Genomic DNA, 22,773 nt, shown 5'->3' with positions numbered 1-22,773 from the left:
TAGATAAAAATTTAACAGAAGAGGAAATACCCACAAATATCATAGCTATTTAATTTTGCCAATTTAAGCTTATGTTTAAAGGTGATGGAATTAACACTTGTCTATTGTAATCTCTCCAGGGGGAGCACACCATTGGCACAGCACTGTTTAGATATTATGATTGGTGACTCATTTTAGTTTGTTTTCTTTTGTCCTGTAATTAGAAAGACATTGGCATTATAGAAGACAGATGATAAGTGATAATCCAAAAAGAATTAAAACATTTTATTGCAAAAGTTAATCTTGGCAAATTGTCATATAGCATTTTTTAAATCTAATCCTATGTTAAATTCTTCAACATCCTATGGTGCTGGAGTACAGCAATTTGTCAGTTTAAAGACTTTGCAATGACTCGGTTGAAGAGAGTCTGAGTGTTAGAAGAAACTAAAGTGCTGCTGTTATGCTCGTCATGTCAATAACTACACAGAACATTTTCCAGAGATAATAAGATTAGATTTTGGAGTGACAGTAGCTTTGTGTTATGCTGATTAGCCGCTTGTTCTCCCCGATGGAGTGATACTGTAAACACAAAGTAACACTGATGGGCACACAGGATTATTGAGATGAACCTCTGTCTGAAGCCATCGTGGAAGCACTCCAACAGTCCTGACACACACAAACAGATCGAAGAAGACAATTGGATTGTCTAAGGAAAATTGGATCTATGCAAGACACTGATTTGTGTGTCCCAAAAACCCATCCATGTGTATTTATGGTACACCTTATTCAAAGCTCACATACTGTATTAGGTTTAGTGTGTGCCAAAGACTGACGGTGCAGTATACACACTACTCATCACCAGAGTAGTGTTTTTAATCAAACTAGATTCCAATTTTTTCATATATTCAAATAGGTATATAATATTCAGAGCAGATTTATTGAGTGGACGTAGTACTACGAAGCAATTTAGGACAAAAAAGCAGAGTATTTATGTTTTCAATGGTGACCTAACTGTTCAAATGTGCTTCAACGGCCCAAAAGACTAACATAAGGGGAAACAAGTTGCACTTCCCAAAACGATGTAAATATAAAAACATGTTCACCAACTTACCAACACATGAGCAGCATTTAGAAAACATGCACCAACTTGATGAAACACTCACATTGAAACAGTTGGCCAACTTTATAATCCCAACTATGTGCATCAGCTTTTAGTGTCCCCGTTTCTGTTGTGTTTTAAGTTCTTGCAGCATTTTCGTTTATGCATTATTCACTAAACACTGTTCATGCTTTATCAATTTGGTGAATATTTTTCTTCATTTGTATGTGTTTTGGCACAATTGTGTTTTTTATTTTGCATCATTTTTGAAACTGCGGTGCATTTCTCATAATGGAAATGTTTTATGCCATTGTGACGCATTTGCCCCTGTCTGACACTGTCGTTTTCTTCAAACATAGTGTGTGTTAAATCGTTTTTTTATTTGTAAATTGTATGATATGTGAACATATGGAGATTCTTTGAATTTAATTCATTGACATTTTTTGCTGGCATGTGCCTTATCTGTAATTATTTCAAACCACTTTCACATTTTGAATTTGATCCTTTGTTTTTCCATTTCCCATTTTTCTAAACAAAACAAATTTTCTCCTTCTCATTTCTACTTCTAATTATAATGGTAGAAGTTATTGTTATCTTGCAAATATATGTTTACATGCATCTCAAAACCTCTGTCTTTTCTGGCACTTCTACTTTTTAAGATTTGTGAAGAGCTTTTGCATGCTCCTCACAGCAAACTTGGTCAAACCTGAGTGTGAGCACTGCACATTTGTTGCCCTCTGTGTTGTGAAATGTGTAAGCCTGTTGCCCAGCTTCAATTTGAAAGTTCAGATCAGCAGTCTCGATCTATAATATGAGCAGTAAGTGTTGGTGCTGCCACCTGACACAGGCAAAATAACGATCTACTCACCTCTCCTCTCCACCTTGCAAGGTTTCAAACGTCTCATTTGGAGAGAAGAAAAGAAAAGAATAAAGACTGACTTTCATCTCCACAACCCAGCAGTAAGACTAATGAGTGGAGTCTGAATGACCTTTGAACAGCTGAAATTGAAGATGTGTGTGATTTGACGGTAGTAAGTACAGTGACTTGACATTGCGTTTAGAGGGTCAAAGTGCATCAAAGTGGTAGAAGACACTTAAAATAATTTGATAAATAATAAACATATTTTATATTGTAATTATACGTCACGGCTATATGACTTTAATCCAATTGAATGATGGACTTGAAACCCTTGAAACTTTCTTCTTAAACATTTCACTTGTTATTTGCCGTCACCACAAGCCTTTTGAACCAGCTGGGGAAGCTCTCTAATGATGTGTCCATGGAAACAAGGCAAGGGGGTCACATGTGTCTTATCACTTAACACGGGAAAAGCCTTCTGTTCAATTTTGCCGGAATATTAAAAAGATGTCACAACATATCAAAATCAGAGGTCTAGATTTTGTCGTTTCTCATCAGTGGATTAGAAAGGGTCTCCGATGTAATGCTCCAGACGTGACTTTTAGTCTCCTCATCTGTCTGTTTGCTTTGTTGTTTCCCGCTCATTTACAACTCAGGGGGCACTCACAATCAAACATAAAAGAAAATTCCCTCTTTCTATATGCATTGGTGAAAAACAACAAATGAAGTTGAAAAACAAACAACTAAAGCCCTTCATATTGGTAATTAACCAATCATGTTGGATAGAGTATTAATTATCATTGACTTTGAGCTGAAAAAGGATGTATGTAATATACAATTTGAACTCTTAACCCCAGCTGTTATCTTCTTGAATGCCTATTCCAACATATGAAGTGTAGCAAAAAGGATTTAAAGGGTAGTAGTAATTTGCCATACCACAATATTTCCAAATAAGAGATTGTATTTGATGTTATGCTAACTGGGCTGATTTTCTTGGTTCCACATTACTCATTGAAAGCTTCACACTTAAAAAAACTGAAACGTTGACTTTAATTGAATTAGGTTAGCAAAAATAATAAACTAAAATAGAAAATATTAGGTTCAACTTAATATTATTGCTTATAACTAACCTAATACAGTTATGTGAAATATGTTGACATAATACATTGAATTAAAGTCAACATTTCAGTTTTTTCAGTGCAGGATTGGCTCCGTTCTCGATTATCGGTAAACAGTGATAATGAATCCTTCTAATTGTAGGATGTTGCTTTATGCTTTGACTGTGTTGGTGCTGATGATGGGTTGCACTTGTGTATTATCGCTCTTACACACTAAGACTGTGACTGCCTGACCACAGCTTAGGCAATAATGGCCATGTGAGAAATCATTTTTTCGCTTAGAGAATGGCACCTACCCTACAAGCATATAATTAATGTTCCTGTGTCTATTTAAAGCCTCTTGTGCACGTGCCCTTCAGATTATGTGTCCTTATTTGCAAACAGAGGAGTGAGAAAATGCCCGACGTGTGTGCTATGAAACAATCGCTTCCAAGTTCTTTAATTATCTTCTCAGCCTTGGTCTGCACGTATTCTAAGTGTTTCTGTAAAAGTGGTTTTCAATGAAGCACTGATACAGAACATATTGGAGTCAATTTGACGCAATAAATTATGTTTCATGTCTGTTATTTATATAGTTAGTACGATAGGTTAAATGTAATGATGCATATCTCAATGGCCAACCTAATATGAGAAGGATTTTGAATCTCAAATGTCTCCAATCTTAGGCCTTTTACCTTTCTGTGCTCTTTTTGCATTAATTTTAGACATATACAGTAGTGACACACTATTTTTTAAATGTTTTAATATATATAATAAGTACATTAAAATAAAAAAGAGCCAATGTTTCTCTCTCAATCATTGCCAATAACAAGACCGTGCACTAAATGCTTCATTTACATGAACATGACGAAACATGACACAAAGTTGGCATATTTACATTTTTCTTTTCTTTTAAGGATAGAAACTGAGGCCCGATGAGTTATATGTGAAGTCTGAGATAGTTTATTGGTCTCCTGAGTAGGGCATTAACATATTAAGATCGTATCAAAGCTCTGGATGAGCTCATTAGGCAGAACAAAGTAAAGGTACACGGATCTCAGTCTGAGTGACAGCTGAACCTGCTCCCTGCGTCGCTCTGGGGATTTTTCTCGGAGACATCCCTCAGCAACAGTCAAGTGATGCCTTCGGGTGCACATCGTAAACTCCTGCTTTTCACTCCATTCAGGGGTGTTTGTTCAGAAGTAATAGTCAACAGCTCTAACTAACGTGAAGAGTGACATAGGTTTAGTGCTATGTTGATGAAATAACATTAACTTTATTCATATGTGATTACATTTCAAACGTTTAACTATACGTCTTTCAATATTGAATGATTGAATAATACGAAGAAATTGAGTCAAACATTGCTTTCATCTATTTTTTGTGATGTGGTCGAATTATTATTGTTTAGCTTAGCCAATGGACAATACAAACAACGCTTCCCTCCCCAAAAAAAGCAGCTTTTTGTTTCATTTTTTCATTGAATTTGTTTATGTAAATTGTTATTTTTTAAAATAATAAAATTTGTTTTACTTTTTGTATCATATGATTGCTCTAGGTAACAACTTAGGTCAGTTCAAACTGGATTTTTTCATTCGGTGCATTTAGAAACAGCACCAACTATGCATTTTCACAAGTGTAACAACAGCAACAAGTGTGTATCAGACTTCACAAGTATTCTAAAATATGGCTTGAACAATCGTTTTTCCTCACAACTCCTCCCCTTTACGTCAGAACTAAGGATTGTCTTTATAAATCACATTTCCCCCGTCGCATTTAGCCAGTGTTTGTGTCGCACGGTCAACTCTATTTTGCGATATTTCCGACACTAATCGAGCGCAGTGAAGTATCGCTGCACTTCCTTTAGCCATATTTGGATGAGCATCGGTGGAGCGTGAGCTCAGGAAGCATTTCGAAGGACTAAAATGGGCTTTTGTCTGTCGTCTATCGCAAGAAAAATATCCAAACGTTGTTTTCACCGAAGTTGATTTCTCCTCAGAAGAAAAACAGCTTCCTGCTGCAGTGATCACAGCAACTCTGCCACACGCAGCCTCAAAAAAAGAAAACAATTTGACACTGGAAAACTGTCAGGAGACACAGGTGAGCTGGATTTTTATCTTTTGACGGCATGAAACCAAGTCTTGGTTATACAATAATAAAAGAAAAACATGCTTGATGCATGATTGACGGACTAATGCTTAGATTTTTCAGCATCTTGGTTTATTGACACCTGTTGATCTGAATTCCCTGCAGCTGAAAATTATATGATATTTGCCTCTTTTTTTTAAAGTTCCGTTTATACCCAAATAACATCAGTGCATGGATGATGTTTGGCATGTAATGAAGCTCCCGAGCTCTTATCTGCTACACTTTTTTAGGAAAAAGGTCATGAATGCTGCACCATGTCTGCCTTATGGCCAGAAGTTCCCCTTTCTGTTCATCATAAAGATGTTTAACTCATTCGGAAAGTGCGTTTCAGTGACACTTTGCACAGTATTGGCTACCCAATGTGTCAGGTGCCAAATGTTTTATTACAGCTGATTTATTTATTGTTTTCCTGATTTTTGTTTTTGTAACTGCTCTTCTGTAATGTAGGCATTAGCTATTACACTGCAAAAGCTAATGACGCACACCCATCAAGGATAAGACGCACACACACACACACACACACACACACACACACACACACACACACACACACACACACACACACATACACATTAACAAACACTCACATGTAGGTGCAGCAGAGCAGCATCACATCACATAAAGCATTAGCTGGCATTGAATACGTTATTTATCACTAGATGCACTTTTTCTTAACATTTTCGTTAGAAGATGTTTTTCATTCTGGTTTCCAGATTTCCCTTTAAATCAAAGGTGTCATGCACACAAAGGCACATTTAGACCTCTAGATTTTTATGGGATTTTAAACCCTTCATCAGCTGACACATGATGCTCGCTGAGCTTCATACTGTGTATGAATCAATTTTGTGCTTTGGAGATGCTTTTTGGAGTGAGCTGTCTCTCTCTCTCTCTCTCGCTCTCTCCTCTCTCTCTCTCTCTCTCTCTCTCTCTCTCTCTCTCTCTCTTATACAAACACATGTACACACACACAAACTAACACATCACAGCTGGAATTATAGTTTTCCCCAATGACAGCCATTCTGAGCCAGTAATTTACCAGTGCTCTTAACATTGACAATGATTACATGTGCAGCAGATTAAAAGGGTGATAAAGCATAACATGTCCCTGCACACAAACTGTGTGAAACTGCACTCCGATGGAACAGACGCTGTGTTGGGCATGTCCAGAAAAAAAGTGAGTCTCCTCTTTTCTTAAGAAGCTGGTGCAGGTCATAACTCCACTTTAGACTCATAATCATGAGTCCATTAGTCATTCATTAATCCTTTCCTCTTAGTATTACAGCAGTTGTTATAAACCTGCCTTCGCTTCCCCAGTGTTCGTTTTCTCCACACATTTGAAGAAACATCATGAAGAGGTTACGCTGCTAAAGTACAGTTGTAGTGTTCTGAAGTATGGCGTTAATTATAGTGTGTGAGCCGTTCCATGTTTTCATCACTTGTGTTGGAGCAAAGTGCCTTGTAGATGCAGATTGATTGTTATTGTGTAAAAAATGGAGGTGGGAAATGATTGCTTCTGCATAAAGAGTCAATGGCTTCTATTTTTGACAGCGGTTATTGCTGGAGTGAGTGTCTTCCAGGGGGACAAAGGATGCATTATCCGTGGAACAATAAGCAATAATTTGTGACATTGTTTAACTTTTTTATATTTTGTGCGTTGCCTTTTCTTTTCTTTTTTTATCTCACAAGCGTCAGTTCCTGTGGATTTCTCTGCCTGTCAATGTGCCTTGACAATTTAGACTTTGCTTTGGGGAATAGCAGGGGGGATACAGAGTGTTTCTCTGGATTATAGATTATGTGTTATCTACGTGCATACAGGTACAGATCAGTCATGTCCACACTATCCTCATCCAAGGGTTGATAAAGATTTGACACAGAACTGGCAGTGTTATCCATTTAGCTTGACTGTCCCTAAGAGCCGCTCACATAATAACATTGATGGCCAATGATGAGGCCCTTTGCTCCTGTCGTAAAGGTTGTAATAGTCGTGCCTTTTAACATCACCGCTACCAAATAATCTAATTACAGCTGGGATTCGAATGTATCACCTCAGGCTGATATGGTTCAGAATGTGCTTGTATTCACAGAGACAATGAATGTTCCCTTTTCATTACTGTGACTCAGGAGGAATGTAATGAATTAAATGGATGCTCTTAATTACATTAATTATTTAAAAAAAGACTTTGTTGAAACTCCCCATTCCTCCCCCCTCCGTCTTTTTCTGTCTCTTTCTCTCTGTACCTCCCCCCCACCCCCCCACCCAATTGGACCACTCAATAACACTCCGAAGGATGAAGCTTTCACACTCGAACAAACACCTGGAGAAGTGCTCATCAACAAGAGACTAATGACCGAGAAAGGTGCATTGCTGAAAACGGCACAAGCTGTAATCTTGAAGCATCCATTTGAAGCCGCTAATGATGGTCGGCTGCATGCCACATTGTGCACCTGGCTCCTGTATAGACTTGCTATATGATCTCTTGCTTTTTTCTGATGTGTATGCTGGAAACATCACACAGAGGAATATGTGAAGTTAGGACAGTAGTCAGGAGTTAAACATAAGTCATGCCTCTGGAACGATTGACACACAGATTCACAATCTTCTGCTGTCAGGTATAACTTAGGGTGCACGGTATTGGAAAAAAAATAGCAATTTGAAAAATTGAAAGAGATTTCTCAGGACTCTTTGCAACCATATTTTCATTTAGTATTTTCCTGCTGTTCCTCGCACATTGTTATTGTTTCTCTGTATGAGATTTAAAACACAACACACATTGTTTCCATTTTTGGTCGAACATCATCCTTTCTGTAGACAAAATATTTTTACAAAACAGACTCTCAAATCTTTTTGTAACCAATTTTTTTTTCTTTTCTTGGTGGTTTGATACATTGATCAGTAATGTGTGTGAAGGTGGTTGTGTGTGTATGCAGAGCCTGTGTGACACTCACTAGCAACAAACTGTGTATCTGAAGCCTCAAATTGGAGTAAAGGACTTTCAGACAGAATTCTCTTGTAGATCAGGGGGGAATCTATTCCTTCTTTATCAAGCAGCAGAAAAGTTGTAGCATCACACGTTTGACTTTCCCTGACTTTACATTACGTGTCCTGCGATGTGACTTGCACATTGCGATGTCGCTGCTGAAAAAACACATTGTGCCGCCCTAATTATAACACCAAGGGGCTTTTTTCAGACTTTGTAGAATTCCATTCACCTGTATTTACCAGCTCCCTTTCCTCTGCTGTTACCATAGAGACACTCCATCCCTATCAGCCAGGCTCTTGGCTGCCGGCCCCATTGGCTCTCACAGGAGAGAGACGCTAGTGAGCAAGTGTTTCCCTGGCACGACTTCGACACCAATGTTGCGAGAAAGGCATTTGCTTGGCTTTGACAGTGTTTCCTTGGCAGCCGGTGCCCCCCCAGCGGTAGCGCGTCGACCTGTTTTGTCACTATGGGCTGTCGGCTGAGACGGAGTGATATCCAGTTGGGAGAAATCCACTCCCGTAATTGAAATGAGTTCACCAGGGAGACAGCTGCTCTGCGCTGCCTGGTAGCTGTCAGCAGGCCATGCTTACCAGCCTGCATGTAGTGGATATGATGTGATGCCTGAGAGGTTTGTTTGGACACTGCAGGAAAACATGCCTGAGGTATTTCAGCTGCACGCTTAAATGTTGTGTGGTATTGAAAATCCCTTTGGAGAGGGATTTTAGCGTTGTCACTTTCCTTTTCCTCAAAATGGACCTGTACATTTGAAGAATGTGACAAACACAAACCAGAAAACAAGGCATGTATAAGGAGCTTCTTTTACAATTTTTATTCTGTGCACTATGCATAAACAAAATGTATATTCCTTTTGTTAGGAATATGCAAATCTCACTCCTTCAAGTAAACCCTGATGTTTCCTTTAACGTTGGATACATCAGAGTATGCAGTCTTAGCTACTTTATATTTCTGAACTATTTCAAGTGCAGCAACAATGTAGATTGACAGCTTTGAGACTCAATCAGACTCAAACACCGGGAACTTCCTCATGGCGTTGAGCAGTGACATTCAAAAAGCGTCCAAGTATAAATCCATCATACAAGAAGCAGCTACTCGCAGTCGCTTCATGTTGCCGTGTTGACAAGAGAGCTGCATGTTTAAAACATCCCAAACCTTTTGATTGAAAATAGTATGTTCACACAGTCTGTCAGCTGGAAAATTCCTTTGTGAAGTGGAAATGTAGAAAATTCGAAGTGTTTCTCACTTGGAAATAACACATTTGAGGATATCTGACAGAGACACTCCAGTCTAATAGAGTAAAGTGTGGATTCTCCAAGTGGGTAACAGGTGTCAGCCTCCTGGATCGATAGCAGACTGTTCTTCGGCTCAGCCAATAGGAGCAACTTGCACCAAGAATTTCTGGCCTACTGCTAACTGGGAAGACTGCACGCTGTGATGCTGTCATATGTGCATAACTTTCTGGATCCATTTGGTGTTAGTACAGTCATAAAAGGAACCACACAACATTGCTTGTGAAATTATAATAGTATATGAATGTGTGTCTATAGCTTGTATTGATCAACACTGCTGAACTTGGTGACACCAGACAGTATTCGAACTATGCCGAGATTTTCAGGGGGTCCCATTTTTCTCTCGGGGGGGGCGCTTGCTCTTGCGCTTGACTCAGAGCGCGGATCTCGAAAACACTATTTTAGAGACCCCCCAACATTTCCCAAATCATGTTTTCGGGGGATCCCGTGTCAGTTTCAGGGGGTCTCGGATCCCCCGAGTCCCCCCGTAGTTCGGACACTGACACCAGACCATGATGACCCAACTGTCCAAAAAACAGCTAAAGAGTCAAAAGCGAAGGATTGAAGGTTATATAATATGTGTGCCTGTATAAATAGATTATATTGGATGTCTGGGGCCTTCCCTGTTAGTAGTGAGTAAGTAAACAACCAAAATCATATGCTCCAAGTTTCTTTTTTGAGATATCCAGAATTCTAAAAATACCCAACATGATCAGCATCTATTACATTTTGAGGGACTCGTGTGTCTTTAGCTGGCTGGAAAATCAGAACAAGTTCCCAGCGACTGTGGTTCATTGATTCGTTTTCACACTGATGTACGGACGTCGCTGTCAAACACTGAAAAGAGTGTCTGACTGTCTGAGTCTGTCTGACTGTTGCCTAAAACAGCTTTTCCATCAATCAAAGCCTCTCTCTTGTGTCCTCGACATTCCTCTTCCTTTGAGTCTCTTCTTTCCTCACTGCTGTTCATCAGCACGCTGCCTATTGGAAGCTCTCCAAACACTCTCAGGCATCTGGAGATCACATCAGTCAACCTGCGATTGGATACTGATTAAGGAGTCATGATTTGACAGTCTTCCTCAGTTGCTAGGCCGATGTGCGAATTTTACTGTAAGAAATACTGAGATTTATGCCCTTAACGACTTTGCAATCAGATCATTGTCATGCTTTTTGAATTATAATAGTGATCTGAAATGTAGCCTGCACTGTGAACAGTCTTGCTGCCACAGTGGCTTGAAACGTTGTCTGAAAATCTGGAAGCCAGTAAATGTATTCTGTTCCAGTCAGGGTTTAGTGAGCGACTACGATATTGAACTGCAGGTATTTATAGACGCACAACCTTCTCTCGAGATTAAAAGGATTAACTCCTATAAAACGTATATATTTTGCACACACATGAAGTCCAGTGTCTGACTTTTGAGGAAAAAATATTAAGGGGCGTTACACTTGGGAATAACATTCACGAAAATAAAGCTTTTTGGGGGTTTCCCTTTCCTGTAGTGTGTTTTATATAGATTTTTGTGCATGTAAATGGTCTACAAAGGCCAAAATCACAAAGTTCTGTATATAGGGAGTTTCTCTCCAACAAAACCCCCGCCCCCTGCCTGAAATGCCTCAATTAGACTCCTTTGTTTGCTGCTGTAACATACTGACATCACTGTTTAATAATCGTGCTTCTTTTACCTTTATGCTTCATCACATTGATAGGCTAAAGGGTGAGACATCTCTTACATTTGACCAATCACAACAAGGCTGGCCAGCTAACCAATTTTAGACGGAGGGTGAAAAGAGGTGCTGCAGCACAGGCAGTATGAGAACAATAAAAAACCTTTTGAGCATTAAATCTTGTGAACCTGTCACAGCAGAGGCACAAAATACAAATATGAACCTGGAAATGAGCATAATAAGGCCCCTTCAAGAGGATAAAAAAGCAATTGATGTTGAGAAACTGTAACTGTATCTTCTTTTTGACTTTGAAATGCAGTCATGCACAGTTTCATTAAATATCCCTAAACAGAACATTGTATTTTATTCTTCAGCTCTTCACTTGCATTGATGGTGCAAAGTATTATCATGGGATCATGAAATTTGGTTATACTTTAAAGACGCCATGAAGCCAAAATGAGAGTTCACTTTATGGCTCTGACGAAGAGCCACTCAGTCCCAGAGAATTGCTTAGCAACACAGTTCCAATCTCTGCGAGGTCACCATTTGTCTAAATTTATATTGTACAGTCACGACGACCAAGTAAACCTTTCTCTTCAAGTGCTTGGATATGATAAAATGTCTTAGAATGTAATGATTATATGTAAATATAGGCTAATGCCTGTAGTCCAATTCCCTCTAAAGGCACTAGTGGATTAATGAAAACAACTTTTTGAAAAGTTAATATTCCTACAACTTGGAAAGTATTTGATTAAAGTCATTTCTTTTTCTAAATGATTTGACTAAATGTAAGGATGAGTCAATGGGTCTAAACACTCCACTAAAGTTGTAAAGACATTGTAACTTTTTCTAATTACGATATATAGTATTCAAAAACATAAACCTAACTAAAATGAATTGCAAAGCTACTGTGCTTTCAACAAGAATTACAGTTTAACGGTTGATACATATCTAGTTATACAGTTGATGTAGCTTTTGCTGTACAGGTACGTACTTTTTGCTTCAAAGCTCTTCTTTTGTTTACCCTAAAAATCTTCAGTTTTTACTTCATCTGTTAGCTACAAAGTCTTCTTTTTATAACTTATTGTTTTGCCATGCTATTGCTTAACAAATTCAGGGCAATCATTTCTTAACTAGGCTTTACCTGGGTGTATTTCCTTGCCATTCAATATTTGTAATACAGCCATTGTTTTGATATTGCTGTTATGTGGCTCTTCTGGCTCTTAGCTCTGTGAGTATCCTGGAATTGCATATTTTGTACAAAGTGTGATCCCGAAAATAAAAGTTGATTGAATTGACCAGACCTAAAAGTGGAAGACATATTTCACACTGTGCGGCATCAGCCAGGCTCTGACAGAAATAGAACACACCTTCTGCTGAGGAAGAGTATAACTATGTTAAAAGAGCAAAGAGGGTGATTATGCAGCTTATTAGACCAAAAGGATCCCCTGGGCCAACTGTATTTCTAGAAACAACCACTTTGAAAAATAAATATTATCCCAAAGCTAAAATTAAGCGGTTGTGGATAACAGACGGTGCCAATTATGAGTCGCACCAGAGTGACACTAGACTTTATGGCCTAAATATCCGGCACTTTAGAAATAACATTTCTGCCAATATAGTAAAAATACACCCTAAATAAAAGAAAAGATTATTATCATATATTTCTGAAGTTAAACAGCATCAAAACCTGACTATACGTAATTGTATAGACGTTGTAAAGATCATTTCATGATTAAGTTAGCTAAAATAACACGGTTGATGTTAATATGATTTTGTTATAATTTTATAAATGTTTTAATAAATGTTGTTATTATTTACTTTGAATCATTTCTTGCTTTACGAAAACTGAGATGTAATGTAGGAGCTAAATACAAAGCACCCAGATCCACTGTCCAAGTACACATACACACACACACACACACACACACACACACACACACACACACACACACACACACACAAAATATACACACCTTTTCCCAGTCTCACACAAACAGAGGGTGGGTTAATTCCATTTTCTTGACTTTTGTGAATCCAAATTTCTTCCTTTTCTTTACAATCTCATTATTATGCTATTGCAATATTGTGACATGCATGCCTATAAAGCATATGGAATTAATTGACAGTTGGTGTGTGTGTGTGTTCTGGCAGTGAGAGACCATGACAACGCTGCTGGACCTGAAGAGCAGTGTGCTGAGGCAGGTGCAGAGAAGCCAGTCTCTGAGGGGCCGCAGGGAGCCAGCCCCCACCCCCAGCAGCCCCCATACACACTGCCCCGACCCGTTACCCCGCAGGTGAGTCACTGCTGTGCAAACAAACCACCTACTGAAAGTAATGTCACTGGTTTCCAGGCTATTCACGTGATTGTCCCTGGATGTGAGATTCGTGGAACGTCTGTGCTGTTTTGTTTAACATATTACATACATTGGGGTTTTATGTTTTTCACTTTGCTGTTATACAGAGTTTCCCTGATGAACATTAAGAGGTTTATTAAAATCCTTCCAGGCACACTTTGTCGCAGAAGCAGTTGACTTGATTTATGATTTTATGAGTTGTGATGCCCTCTCTGCTCTCTTGCATTTAGATGTTAATGTGTTGCTGTTGGACACAAAAGAAGCCTTGCTTGAGTCATAGCAAGAAGCAGGAGCCAGGATGTTTCTTAATGTATTACTGTTTCTCAGAACCGCAGAAATGAAGGATGAGGGACATTTTTTTAAATTCAAGCCTCGAGACTAGGTTTTTCACCAACTTCGCAATTTCCTTCTTTTTTTTTTATCGAAAGGAAACATCCACATCTGGATTACTTTGTTTCACTATGCTGCTCTCATTTGTAGTGGTTATTTGCATTAAAAACATTATACAATTTATTTGGGAAATAAAGGATTGTTTAATTGAACATTTGCTTCGATTTGACACAAGTCTTAATCATTTGAATTATGTATTATAAGCAGCATCAAGCGCATGTCTTAATTACCTCTGATAGCCTAACTATGTTATAATCCTGAAAGCATCTCCTTTCAATTTTACAAGATTACTCTTGAACACATTATAAAGCAAACTCAGTAAGCATTAGTTATTGAACAGTAGTACTGTCCTGCCCCCCCCCCCCCCCCCCCCCCCCCCTACGGCTTTGGCCTGGGTTCATCTTTACCATTTCCCCGCCCCGACAGCGACCCTGCTGTTTTCTAGCTGTAGTTAATATTTGCCTGATTGTTGCCGCTTAGGACATAATAGCTTCCATAATGAGATTTATTTTAAGGGGAAATTAAATTGCGTTCAGTGTAGCTCAGAAAGATGAAAGCCTGTCAAAGAAGGGGGTCTAGCTCATACAAAACAATTAATATCTGTTGTTGTTTTACGCTGGCTGTCCGGCGGAAGCCACAGGTCATTATTTCTTGTCAACAGAATGTTTTAATGTGTTTTGCATTTATTACAGAGTTGTGACTTGCTGTGAGCAGACCACACAAACGCTTCATCTTCCACAAAGACACATCGACCAAAGTATTACATGCACAGTCAGGCTCACAGGGTATCACAGATGCTGCTTTCTAGTGTAGTGGTTTACCACATGCTTCTGATGTCTCCTTCAACATATGAGTCCACCATATCACTTCATACTAACGTTTTTAGTTGAATGGTAAAGACACCTCGCTGCATTATAATGGTTTTTTTTTTGTATGCATGTCAAGCATCAAAAATGCAGAAATACATGTTGACAGCATTTTTAAAATGTTTGTATTTTTGTATTGTGTATTCCTTGTTTAACTTTTTAGCTTTCTGCTTCATGGCAGCACTTAAAATGTCACAGGTAAATTGATCACTATGATTTTTTTCAGTCTTCTTTTGGCTTAATCTAAAGCCAAAAATAATCATGAACCTGAGGTTTCTATAGCAACCTAAACACAAGCTTCTGGCACCATGTGAACTTATATTTGTACTGACGACCGTGTCTATTTTCAACAGGGAAGATATCCTCAGACGTGTTGCAGAACACTGATTTGTCATGAATGTGTGTTATTTATCACATCTTTATAATACTTTCTCATTATGGTTTATCCATTATAATTATCTCCCTTTTACAAATGAATGTGTAATCTGCTCTGATAGGAGCTTATTTGTGTTCTTCATTAAAGAGTGATATGAGCCGTCAGTATCTCACCTTTTCTAAGCCCCCTGCTGCTTCATCCTCCCAGCCGTGCAGACACACTGAGCGCGGTTCATTAGAGGCAGCCTGGTGATCTTTGTTATCCGTTCAGTCTGCTGGCCTGCCCACACTCTCACTTTAATTGAGAATTTGCAAATGAGGCCGGTATATTTGGGCTGCTCTATCCACAGTTGTTGACCCAGGAGTACGATAGGCTGTTGGAGCTGAGCGCTGTGAGCAGAGAGGGCACATTGGACATGAACTTTTAAATTTAGTCAAGCAAAACATTTTTTTCTATCTATGTGTGAGCTGGTTGATAGGAAATGCTGCGGAAACTGTTCAAGATTAGCTGGCATTAAACTGAATAAAGACTGCATGAATTATATTCAAATGGATATATTTGTTTTTTTGTTTGCTTATTGCACTGTTCATCCCCATCTCTGTCATAGTGGTGGACTTCATTTTTATTTTTCTATTCCCTTTGTTTTTTACATTAAGCTAGCTCCAGTCATTAACGGACTTGATCCTCAGTGACACTATGCCGAGGCTCTCTTTTTAAAAAATTAATGCAGGATAACAAACTCAATTTAAAAATGACATCAAATGGAAACCTTATGAAACCATATTTACATTCATTAATGACAGACATTCAATACATTTAAAAGAACAGTTTCTGACAATGAAGCTCCATTGTTTTTGGAGGCTAAGTCGAGTGTTATAAATAAAAACTGATCAAAATAATTCTATATTTCTGATGCCTCATATGACACATACGTTACACAAACACTCTATGTGATAGGCTAAGGGGGGATCTCTAAGCGGTTGACCAATCAGAACAGAGCCAGCCAGCTAACCAATCAGAGCAGACTTGGCTCTGGTTTCAGACAGAGGGTGAAAAGACGTGCTGCAGCACAGGCAGTATGAGAAATATAAGGAGTTTTTTGAACATTAAAGCATGGAGACATGTTACAGTAGAGGCAAAAAATACAAATATGAAACCTGAAAAAGAGCTTCAGGCATTCTTTTATTCAGGAATCATGTAAGAGCTTTACATTAGAGTTGCTCTCTGCCTATTTTAAAGTGCTCCTATTGACCCGCACAGTGAGGAAGTAAAAACTGTGAAGCCAAGTTGAAAATAATTTCACACCAGGCTTCTGTTTTTGTCTGCCAGTAGTTCTAGCTTGGCGACTGCTGTTTCTTTCATGAGTTATTGAATGGAGAGATTTTGATCATATCTCCACATTAGATTATTTTCACCTGTGATGTTTGGTTGCTTAATCAAAGGTTTAATTAGAGTTAAACAAACAGTCTTGTGTTCAGTTTAGAGAGTGAGATCCTCTGTTATGATAGCAGTAGCAGGCTGATATTATACACTGACAACCGTGATGAATCGGATTAAAATCTGCTTATTTTATTAGAATGCATCCAGATGTCACATTGTCTTTCACGCTGCAGACAACAGTGATGTCTGCACTGCTAATTACTGTGTGTGCACTGCCATATTATATTGAAGTGAGGAGTTGCCGACACAATTTCTGGCAGATATAAGAAGTTCAGTCATCATGTTTTATTTCATTTTGATGTACTCTTTTGGACAGCAAGACAGCTAGTTCTGAAAATAAATGACAATAAAATGACAGTACAAATAAGGACCTGTTTCCTAGCAACATCAAATCAGTTTGTTATTCTGGTAGTGTGTGTGTGTGTGTGTGTGTGTGTGTGTGTGTGTGTGTGTGTGTGTGTGTGTGTGTGTGTGTGTGTGTGTGTGTGTGTGTGTGTGTGTGTGTGTGTGTGTGTGTGTGTGTGTGTGTGTGTGTGTGTGCATGCATGTGCGTGTGCGTGTGTGTTTGTGTGTGTGTGTGTGTCAGAGGGGGAGAAAAGGTTGAAATTTATCATATCAGGATTGACTGAAATTTCATCATTTGGGCATTACTTCTGATCTTGAAAAAAAGGTTGTTCTAAAGCTTGAAACAAAAAATCTCAGACTGTCTACACAAATCTTCGCGCTGACTGACAGAAGACGGGACAGATTTCTGGATAACAGGGATCTCTGGAGAATTGATGGGGAACGTGAAGAGAATTGTGTGTCTTACAACAAAAGTATTACAATCAAATGAAGCTTATGTGTGCTGTATGTGCAAATAAAAACCGCAAGCTCCAAAAAGCAAAGCCTCCCATCTCTTGTCGACGGAACAGGCTGTGTTTGGGGAGTCGTTCCCAGATTGGAGACTCAGCTTGGGGCTTTGAGCTTTTCAAAGACTGACTGAGGGGATCAGATTAGAATAACAACTCAGTTTTTGATCAGTATTTGACAGAATCAACAAACACGTGAGAAGCTGAAAAATGAAGGTCCGTCTTGGTTAGCAAAATGGTTTTCTCTCAAAGGTTAAACTTGATCCTTTTGTAGAGTTTAAATATTTACACATTAACTGATCAACAATATATATATTAAACATGATCAAATAGTTGCTGAAAAGCAAGTAAGATGTTTACTTTAATTTTTTTAATCAGTTTAAATTTGGCCCCTCTTCTGCAGGTAAATGTGGGTTTACTGTTTGGCACGTTATCGCTACTTCTTTTTTCGGGGGCCAGAGAGTGCCTTTATTGGAGAAATAGTATTAAAAGGGTGGAGATAGAGGGGATGAAATGGCCTGAATTTGTTCATGAGCGTGGATAGATTCATATTTATAGCGGTTGTCTTCCTGAACACAGCTAAATAAAAGAATTAACAGTAAACAAACAAATGCATATCCAGATAAAGACACACACGATTTGTACATCATGTTTTTGGGAACATCCAAGTAATTTCCTTCAGTTGAAAGAATACTCAAAAGTAACCTCAAGTTTCAGGCTGCTAAAATACGAATATTTGCAGATTGTCTTAGATTTGTATGATAATGTATTATATAATGTAAAGAGGCGCTATTGTGCACGTAAATGGACTGCAAAGACTAAAATCCCAATGTTCCTTCCAGAGTGAGATTCCCCCCTGCCTGAAACACCTTGATTGGACTCCTTAGTTTACTTCAGTAACATAGTGACATCACTATGTAACACTTGCACTTCTATTGGCTAGAGCTCAAACACATTGAGAGACTAAGGGGTGGGACATCTCTATCTTTTCACCAATAACAAAAGTGGCGGCCAGCTAACCAATCAGAACAGACTGGGCTCTGGTTTCAGACGGAGGGTGAAAAAAGGTGCTGCATCACAGGCAGTATGAGAAAAATAAAGACCTTTTTGAACACTAAAGCATGTAAACATGTCACAGTAGAGGCACAAAATACAAATATGAAACTGAAAATGAGCAGAATGGGGCCCCTTTAACTTTTGGACTGTTGCTCAGACAAAACAAGCGATAAAAATGACGTTGACTAGGTCACTGCAAATATATAAATGCCTTGTGGTATAGTTTTTTGCTTTTTTATTAACCAAATGATTAGTCAAATTGAAAAGTCAGATAAAAGGTTAATGAACATAATTGGTAGTTGCAGCCCTCCTACAAAGAAACGGTGGAGTTACTTTTTAATGAAAAAATATACTGTATTTTATAGTGAGCCTTGCTTTGATTATGGGTTTCAGCCGAATACATCCATCTCTCAAGTCTTCCTGGGTTTGCTGCCAGTGGAAACCTGTACAACTCTCAGCATGACTGCCATTAGCTCTCATCAATACCTCAGGGGTTTGCCTTCCGCTCCCCCATCACGGCGAGAGTCAGTGTGTGCTGGGATGGGCTGCCACACGCCTGCTGGGATGTGATGATGCTAATAAAGGAGCATGACAGGGGCTCTGTGGACCGCTCCTCTGTACTGGATGATGGGGTTGGTGGGGAGAAGAGGAGGGATGCTGGGAGGTGTGGGAGCTGTGGGGGCGGACGGCTGAACCCCCGTCTGCTGCAGCCCACATCATCCCGCTGTCTCCATACAGGCTGCTGTGAAATTTGGGAGGGGTGAGATGTGGGGGTGAAGGTAATAACGGGGGGAGATTCCCAAGGTGTTCAGCCAGCTCCTCCCTCCCGGAAAGTGCCAGCATCTCCATGACAACTGTGGCCAGCGGGAGTCCGGGGATTCACGCGCACCTTGAGGAAATGGAAAACATCATTTGCATTTTTGCACACCGCCCTGCTCATCAAAGAAGATTAACATGGATCACGCAGAGTACAGACATGTCAAAATGCTGAGAGCTTTGGTCCAGACCTGCGTTGCTTTACAGTGCATGAGATAAGAAGGTGATAGATGTTTAATGAGGAGCTGAACTGCAGGCGGATGAGTAGAGTTGTAAAAAAAAAAATCTTTATTGACAGACGCTTCTCCCAAGTGTCTGTAAACAGGATGCAGTGCGATCCCACCAATGTCACTGAATCCCATTTATTTATTTACAATCCAGAAATATTCTGTTAGACTCACAACATGTCATCACATTTTTCTCAAATATTAACATGTTTTTCCCAAGTACTTCATCTTCCATTTTTGGCGTTGATTTGTCAATCTGCCTTCTCTTCTTGGCAGGATTTCCGAGGAGAGCGTGGAGTTCTTTGAGCGTGTGAATGCCATCCTTCAGAAGCAGGAGAACATGCTGCAGGCTGCCCAGGCTGAGGTAACCTCCACCCAACGTCCACCTTTCCATCTGTTAAACCCTTGAAACAGGTTTGTGTAGCGCGGAGGCCCCGTGACGTGTGCAGACAGAAGGGCCGGGGTTGAGTTGGGTTGCTCAGAAGACAGCAGGCTCAGCTGTTCACGGCCATGTTCAGCTGCTCCTGCTGCCAATGGCCATGAGGCTGTGCTTACATCTTTATGAGAGCAATTGATGTCTTAGTTTGCAAATTGCTGTAAGGAAGAAGAGTCAAAAAAGAGTCAAAACCAAAAGAGTCGTCATGAAAACATGAGGAATATCCAGACTTCTTGTCATAATTGCTTAAACATTATATAACCTTGTGAGGACTTTGGGTTTAGAATGAGTTTTCTGTGTTGGTTGGTGACCTATAAAGTGTCTATGAAGGCAGCAGTGCTGGAAAGGTCTCCTGCCTATTTTTCTGTGTTATATTTTTATTTGATCGGTTTAATTTAGAACTTCTGTTCGGAATTTATTTAGTCATACGGTATAAATGAGCTTTAAAAATGAAATACATTGCCAAAGCTTGAAACCCATGGTTGGTTTCTCTGGCATGACAATTTGTGACAGACTTGGAGTACTCGAGTCCTGGAATCAGCTGATTTTCGGGACTCATGACTCGACTCACGCACAGATGGACTCAGATTCGCACTCGCACATTGACGATAGGACTTGGACTCGGACTCTAACAAGTTTTGTCTCGAGTCCAGATGTACTCTGCCAAAGGCGTGAGCAGCGGCGAGGCGAGTTCCCCCCTATTCTCACGAGGGCTCGAGAGGGACTCCGATTCGAGAAATGGTGACTTGACTACAACACTGATTTGTGACCTCACATTTCAGATGTCTATAGGTCTGATCAAATACTGATTACTAATTCAAACTACATTCATTTGAGTATATCATTTGACAAAAAAATCATTTCAGCCTTTCACAAAAAGCAAAACCGTAGTTTTTTTTCTTTCCTATTTGGCAGCCACTTATCTTTATTGTTCATTATCCAAGGAATCTGCTGATTATTTTCTTAATTTTAATCAACCAAAAAACCATAAATGTCACAAAATATTCAAGTTTACAGTAAAAGGTGAGTTGATATTATATAAAAGCTAAAAAAAAAGTCATCTAAAAAGGTAAAAGTCAGCGTTTTGTGCCATTTAAAAAAAGAAAGAAAAACTTTAAAGATGAATCGGAATAGTTGCCGATTATTTATCCATGGATTTATCAATTAGTCAACTCATCATTGCAGCTCTATTTACTGCCCCATTGTTCATCTCCCAACCCAGATGAATCATGTGAGCCTTAGGAGGGAGCCTGGCCCGTAATTAGGATGGACTAAACCACCATTCCAGAAGATGATTGAGAGTCAGAAATACCAAACTGTGACCTTAGTTTCTCCTGTGGTTATTGATCAACACAGCTCTAAGAGAGTCTGGTTTTGTTTTGGCTAAACTCCTTCTTCCCCCTCACAGGGCCAGAAAGGGGCCTCCACAGTGCCGCCACCGCAGGAGCATGTGGACCAGGCCTTTATGCCCGACAGAATCAGACGAGCAGAGGTGTGTCAGCTCTGTTTTCATCCTGTTTCAGCAGGGATTACATCTTAAAAGTCACAATATCTTAACGCTCCCTGCATCTGATGTGTAATGGAGCAGAAAGCATGAAGGCAAAGACTCTTTCATTTTTTGTCTTTGAAAGGTTCTTATTAAGTGGATTGTGTTTTTGTGTAGCTGGACCTGCTTTATGAGGAAGCTGTTTACACAGTGGTCAACAGGGTGGGAGTGCCTTCACCTGAACACGTGATAACTGATGAAGAGCTGTTTGCTTACCTACTGAAGGTACCTACCTACCTTCCTTCCTTCTTTGCTACACAAGAAATAGACTGTATTTTCTGAGATCATGCCAGAGAGTGTTATTTGTTTTAAGCAAGCTCATATAAGCAGATGCCCCCAACCATATTAAATAACACATTCCAGTGACAGAATGTGCTTTTATTAATCTGTAATACAACATCTATTCTTATAATAGACTGTAGGATTGTAGCCTCTTTTATGTTTGGAGTGGGCGTCTTGTTTTATAAAGGAAACTCAGTTGTATTGTAGTGAGTAAGAATGCATTTTGAATTGTAACAACGTTGTTTGTAGGATGCTCATTCAAGTTTTTTGTTGCATTATAAAAAGAAGCTTTTATTTACTGTCTGATCCAAGGTGTTCGATATGGGCGAAGAGGAACATGATATCATTCTCCAAAAAGTTCAAGAAGCCAAGGTGAGACACTTTGTTCACAAATCAGTCAGTTCAAATGTTCCTTAAGATTTATTTCTACCCAAATGTGCTTGTTATTATTGTAAACACCATGATTGACATGTCTGTACATCAGTTGAGTTCCTTCAACTCAAATTCATCCTTTTGAGATAAAAATGCCCATTTTCTTTGCAAACACACTTTGATTGAACAAACTAGGTTTTCCTTCATTCAAACTGATGTTGTAATATTAAGAAAACATTTTTTGTTGTTGTATTTCAGCCAATATTAATCCATTCAATATGTAATCTGGTGTATGGATCAATACATGTCCTATCTAAAATGTCCTATTATGTATCTAGTAGATTTGTGAGAGTTGAAGCATGATGGCTCTCTACTATATTTAAGAAACATGCATTGGCAGGTGCTATTAGGAGTGTAAAATTTGGCTTGACTTGAGGTTTGTGCACATTTTCCATTTAACTGAACATCTTTGAATTGCACAATTTTAGATGTATGATAATTCCTGCCTTAAGATGAAAGTCTAAAAAGAGTCTCTGTCATATCGGTTAATACAGTTTAATACAATTTCTAACATACAATAACAGGTTTGCAAACGTTAGTTTGAACCTGCTAAAACATGCACA

At 39.1% G+C, this 22,773-nt stretch overlaps 1 protein-coding gene across 1 annotated transcript in view; it reads left to right on the top strand.

Moving 5' to 3' along the window:
* The first annotated feature begins 4,950 nt into the window (after positions 1–4,950).
* baiap3 (BAI1 associated protein 3) overlaps positions 4,951–22,773 on the top strand; it is a 39,588-nt gene continuing 21,765 nt past the window's right edge. The window contains exons 1-6 of the mRNA XM_063904972.1: positions 4,951–5,134; positions 13,290–13,432; positions 19,791–19,878; positions 21,359–21,442; positions 21,614–21,721; positions 22,091–22,150. Coding sequence (XP_063761042.1) covers positions 13,299–13,432; positions 19,791–19,878; positions 21,359–21,442; positions 21,614–21,721; positions 22,091–22,150 — 474 coding nt within the window. The 5' untranslated portion in view covers positions 4,951–5,134; positions 13,290–13,298. The remainder of the gene's footprint in view (positions 5,135–13,289; positions 13,433–19,790; positions 19,879–21,358; positions 21,443–21,613; positions 21,722–22,090; positions 22,151–22,773) is intronic.

This window comes from Eleginops maclovinus, chromosome 16 (genome assembly GCF_036324505.1).
Source record: "Eleginops maclovinus isolate JMC-PN-2008 ecotype Puerto Natales chromosome 16, JC_Emac_rtc_rv5, whole genome shotgun sequence".
NCBI classification, from domain to species: domain Eukaryota; kingdom Metazoa; phylum Chordata; class Actinopteri; order Perciformes; family Eleginopidae; genus Eleginops; species Eleginops maclovinus.
Note: the sequence above shows the minus strand (reverse complement) of the source record. Positions and strands in the feature narration are given on the sequence as shown.